This window comes from Haliotis rufescens, unplaced genomic scaffold (assembly GCF_023055435.1).
Source record: "Haliotis rufescens isolate VD_foot unplaced genomic scaffold, xgHalRufe1.0.p SCAF_6, whole genome shotgun sequence".
NCBI lineage: Eukaryota > Metazoa > Mollusca > Gastropoda > Lepetellida > Haliotidae > Haliotis > Haliotis rufescens.
In genome coordinates this window covers 10,607,845-10,613,700 of record NW_025964334.1, presented here as the reverse complement: position 1 = coordinate 10,613,700, position 5,856 = coordinate 10,607,845, and the positions used below count along the sequence as shown (strand labels likewise).

Sequence of the window (5,856 nt, the reverse complement as noted above, 5' to 3'; positions counted from 1 at the left end):
GAAGTAGTAGTGGTAGTAGTAGTAGTAGTAGTAGTAGTAGTAGAAGTAGTAGTAGTAGTGGTAGTAGTAGTAGTAGAAGTAGTAGTAGTAGTAGTAGTAGTAGAAGTAGTAGTAGTAGAAGTAGTAGTAATATTACCAGTAGAAGTAGTAGCAGTAGTAGAAGTAGCAGTAGATGTAGTAATAGTAGTAGCAGTAGTAGAAGTAGTTGTAGTAGTAGTACTACTACTGGTTGTGGTAGTAGCAGTAGAAGTAGTAATGGTAGCGGTGGTAGTAGTAGAACAAGAAGAAGAAGAAGAAGAAGTAGTGGTAGTAGCAGTAGCAGTAGTAGTTATCAATGCTGGTATGTCGCTAGCACAAGCGTGATTTCCGTGTGTGTCAAGCGGTATCCAGAGGTGACAGCCGGATTAGAGTTCCCTCCCTTACATCAGTTGCCGCCATCGTGTCACTTCTGCAGGTAGCTGGAGGCCAGTTTTCAAGACATTGGGCTCCTGGTCACAACATCAAGTCAACTGTCTGAAACGCCATGAAACACCGTGTGACCTTGACATGGCCAGTGTTAGAGGTTACACCACAGCCGGAAATGAGCACGTTTATCCTCAGGGTACACATGTGTCATAACAACTCATAAACAACAATAATATGTCTTTGTGTATATTCACAACTGTCATGGTAATATTCATGATTTTAAATTGTGAAAGTAAAGCGACAAAGCAGCGTGAGTTGTATACTTCCCAGGGAGTACAGACTGATCCATTGAGCGGGGTAATAATGTCAGCGCTTTGTGTACGCGCCGCGTGTATGGAGGCAATTGCGAAAGATGTTAACGTATTATTATCATTAATTGTAGTAGTAGTAGTAGAAGTAGTAGTAGTAGTAGTAGTAGTAGTAGTAGTAGTAGTGGTATTGGTATTGGTAGTGGTAATAGTAGTAGTAGTAGTAGTAGTAGTAGTAGTAGTAGTAGTAGTAGTAGTAGTAGTAGTAGTAGTATGTACAGATTAAATTAAAAAATGCAGCAAAAAGGGTTTGGGTGATCCTGGCACAGTCTGGCTGGTTTGGCTCATCATCAGCTCAGGGCTCATCATTCGAGTAGCAAACGGAAAGCCTTCTGTTTCACTTTTCAGGCCAGCCGACCTCATCCAAGCGAAGGACTCTTTAGGGTTGCTGATCTTCTCAACACACTGCACATAAACTCGATGTTCAGAAAGCCTCTCCTTGAAAACTGAGTCTGCGCCGATTTGATATGGCACTTCACATGAACACTCATTGCTGTACCGTACCTTGGCTCGTTTACGAAAACTGTGGAATGCCTTGTTTTCATTATGAGTCTTGACATGCTTCACGAGAGGATCATTAGAAAATTAATGTGTGCAAAAGTGCACAAAACAATTCTATCATGAAGAGCCTCCACATTAATCAAACCACGCCCTCCCATCATAATTGGTAAATATAACCGATTGAGGGAAGAGTGAGGGTGGTGGGATCTATTGTCTGACATGATTCTTCGTGTGAGGGTGTCAATACCCTGAATTTCCTGTTTCGTCCAATCAACAACACCAGAAGAATACGAAAGGACGGGCACAGCATATGGTATTATTATCATAATCATCATCATCATCATCATCATCATCATCATCATCATCATCATTATTATTATTATTATTATTATTATTATTTAACGCCAAAGTCAGCAATAGTCTAGCTATACAAGGCGACCTGTAAATGATCTACTCTGCAACTGGCAAAACTTGAGCATTCCATCATCATTTTAGTTGGCCCTCACCATAAATATGAAGCACTGGAGACCTATTCGGAACAGGTCCGGAATTCGAATTGTCGTAAATTTCGAAAAGGATATGTACCTTTTTTAATTTTCTAAACAGAAAAAAAACTAAAACAAATAAAATTACAGGTATGACAATGAAATTAAAAATCGTTCGTGTGAACAGTAATTCATGAAACGGTATCTGGTAATAAAAGTTGAGCGGGTCTCCCGCACTGCCTTTATCTGTGTCAATATCAGCGAATATAATTGGGAGTTAATTTAGAATCGTTTGTGCATGTTTGGGTAATTTGATTTATTTGGGGTGTTATCCTAAATGGCTTTAATCCGATCGGAAGCATGTCGACCCCTTTGCGCGGATTGTGACCTGTTCTCAGTTGGTTGTTACACACCACCGCACACGGACAAAACAACTGGTTGTTCGCGCCAAACACACGTCTAATTGTGATAGAGCATTGGGTAAACTACGTTATTGATCCCGGTTTGAGGGCTGCAATCAGTCTCACATTGCCGCAGTTTAACATGGATACCCCACTCAGGCACAGTATGCTGACAGTATAGCCGACCAGTCCTTGTTTGATCAGAACATCCTTCCTTTACGACTCTCTTCTCTCCCTGAACAATCCCTCCTCACGACTCTACTCTCTCAGAACATCCTTCCTTCACGACTCTCTACTCTCTCAGAACATCCTTCCTTCACGACTCTCTACTCTACCAGAACATCCTTCCTTCACTACTCTCTACTCTCTCAGAACATCCTTCCTTCACGACTCTCTACTCTCTCAGAACATCCTTCCTTCACGACTCTCTACTCTACCAGAACATCCTTCCTTCATGACTCTCTACTCTCTCAGAACATCCTTCCTTCACGTCTCGCTACTCTCCAAGAACCATCCCACTTCACGTCTCGCTACTCAATCAGAGCATCTTTCCTTCACGACTCTCTACTTTCCAAGAGCCATCCCTCCTCACAAGTCTATACTCTCCCAGAACACCCTTCCTTCACGACTCTCTACTCTCCCAGAACATCCCTCTTCACGACTCTCTACTCTCCCAGGATCATCACTCTTCACGGCTCTCTACTCTCTCAGAACATCCCTCTTCACGACTCTCTACTCTCCCAGAATATTCCTCTTCACGACTCTCTACTATCCCGGAACCATCCCTCTTCACGACTCTCTACTCTCCCAGAACCATCACTCTTCACGACTCTCTACTCTCCCAGAACCATCACTCTTCACGACTCTCTACTCTCCCAGAACCACCACTCTTCACGACTCTCTACTCTACCAGAACCATCACTCTTCACGACTCTCTACTCTCCCAGAACCATCACTCTTCACGACTTTCTACTCTCCCAGAACATCCTTCCTTCACGACTCTCTACTCTCCCAGAACCACCACTCTTCACGACTCTCTACTCTCCCAGAACCATCACTCTTCACGACTCTCTACTCTACCAGAACCATCACTCTTCACGACTCTCTACTCTACCAGAACCATCACTCTTCACGACTCTCTACTCTCCCAGAACCATCACTCTTCACGACTTTCTACTCTACCAGAACATCCTTCCTTCACGACTCTCTACTCTCCCAGAACCACCACTCTTCACGACTCTCTACTCTCCCAGAACCATCACTCTTCACGACTCTCTACTCTACCAGAACCATCACTCTTCACGACTCTCTACTCTCCCAGAACCATCACTCTTCACGACTCTCTACTCTACCAGAACATCCTTCCTTCACGACTCTCTACTCTCCAAGAACAATCCCTCCTCACGACTCTCTACTCTCCCAGAACCATCCCTCCTCACAAGTCTATACTCTCCCAGAACACCCTTCCTTCACGACTCTCTACTCTATCAGAGCATCCTTCCTTCACGTCTCGCTACTCTATCAGAGCATCCTTCCTTCACGACTCTCTACTCTCCCAGAACCATCCCTCCTCACGACTCTCTACTCTCCCAGAGCCATCCCTCCTCACGACTCTCTACTCTCCCAGAACCATCACTCTTCACGGCTCTCTACTCTCTCAGAACATCCCTCTTCACGACTCTCTACTCTCCGAGAACCATCACTCTTCACGGCTCTCTACTCTCTCAGAACATCCCTCTTCACGACTCTCTACTCTCCCAGAACATCCCTCTTCACGACTCTCTACACTCCCAGAACATCCCACTTCACGACTCTCTACTCTCCCGGAACCATCCCTCTTCACGACTCTCTACTCTCCCAGAACCATCACTCTTTACGACTTTCTACTCTCCCAGAACCATCACTCTTCACGACTCTCTACTCTCCCAGAACCATTTCTCTTCACGGCTCTCTACTCTCCCCGAATCATCACTCTTCACGACTCTCTACTCTACCAGAACATCCTTCCTTCACGACTCTCTACTCTCCCAGAACCACCCCTCCTCACAACTCTATACTCTACCAGAACCATCCTTCTTCACGACTCTCTACTTTCCAAGAGCCATCCCTCCTCACAAGTCTATTCTCTCCCAGAACATCCCTCTTCACGACTCTCTACTCTCCCATAACCATCTCTCTTCACGACTCTCTACTCTCCCCGATTCATCACTCTTCACGACTCTATACTCTCCAAGAACATCCCTCCTCACGACTCTCTACTCTACCAGAACATCCTTTCTTCACGACTCTCTAATCTCCCAGAACCAACTCTCCTCACATCCCTATAGTCTCCCAGAACCATCACTCTTCACGACTCTCTACTCTCCCAGAACATCCTTCCTTCACGTCTCTCTACTCTCACAGAACATCCTTCCTCCACGACTCTCTACTCTCCCAGAACCATCCCTCCTCACGACTCTATACTCTCTCAGACCATCCTTCCTTCACGACTCTCTACTCTCCCAGAACATCCTTCCTTCACGACTCTCTACTCTCACAGAACCATCCCTCCTCACGACTCTCTACTCTCCCAGAACCATCCCTCCTCACGACTCTCTTCTCTCATAGAACCATCCCTCCTCACAAGTCTATACTCTCCAAGAACATCCCTCTTCACGACTCTATACTCTCCCAGAACATCCCTCCTCACAACTCCATACTCTCAAAGAACTTCCCTCTTCACGACTCGCTTCTCTGGAAATTTTACCTCCGTGTACAAAGTAACGAAATAACACAAGAATGGAATTAATCTTGATTCTGACCAATACATTCCTTCATTTAGATAGGTTTACACTATTTTTGCTATCAAACTCTTTCCAAAGTTATTCACTGACTTGGTCACATGATAGAGTAACTGTCTTGTTCTCTTGGGGATTCTGGGTAACATGTCAGCAACCTATGTTTATCGTAAGAGGCCCGGTGGCTGCATAACATCGTACCCAGACGATGCAGAACCATGCTGATTATATCAACCACTGAATTGTATGGTCCAGACTCGATTATTTACAGGTCGTTGAAATGTAGCTGGAATATTGCTGAGTGTGGCTTTAACTAAAAAAGTGAACACTTGATCTCTTCGGGTTCTTGAATTTATTTGATCTTAGTTTTATTTATTAAATGCTATCTTGTATTTTGCATTTACGTTTATCCACGCTCAAGCAGTGTTTATTTCCCTAATACTCTCATTGATCGAGACTAATCGTCTGTCCTGTTTAAACAGATATTACTCCTTTGATCGCATAAATAAGGCATTATTACAATTCCGTACTAAAGAAATAATATGCTGTGATCAACGGCCTGTAACGCAAGGAAGTGTCATTTGAGAAACAAAACAATTGTGAACAGGACACCGACTGTCTGTCTAAGTTGTCATCATATGACCTTGACCTTGTTTGACACTGCTTGACACAAAGGCTCGTTCTATCCTGGGGAAGTTTGAAACTTCGCAGAAGATCACTCATGCGTTGATTCTCGGAAATTAGTTGTGTCAAGAAGACGAGGGGGAAATCATGGGGAATCCCCTTATCCATGTGTATAACTGTCTGAATCCTCCAACCTAAAAACATGCATTCTTTCCTCAAGTTGTCCGCACGAGATAAAGTATGAAGAAATATTGTCGTGTAGAATATTTCACACTGAAGTAACTGCAGATAATAT

The 5,856-nt window shown here is 44.1% G+C and overlaps 1 protein-coding gene across 1 annotated transcript; it reads left to right on the top strand.

Moving 5' to 3' along the window:
• Positions 1 to 523: 523 nt before the first annotated feature.
• On the top strand, positions 524 to 4,767 carry LOC125374690 (mucin-3A-like). The gene is made up of 2 exons (XM_048385938.1): positions 524 to 601; positions 2,431 to 4,767. Exons 1-2 carry the CDS (start codon positions 524 to 526, stop codon positions 4,765 to 4,767), a joined length of 2,415 nt encoding a protein of 804 aa, XP_048241895.1.
• Positions 4,768 to 5,856: the final 1,089 nt, after the last annotated feature.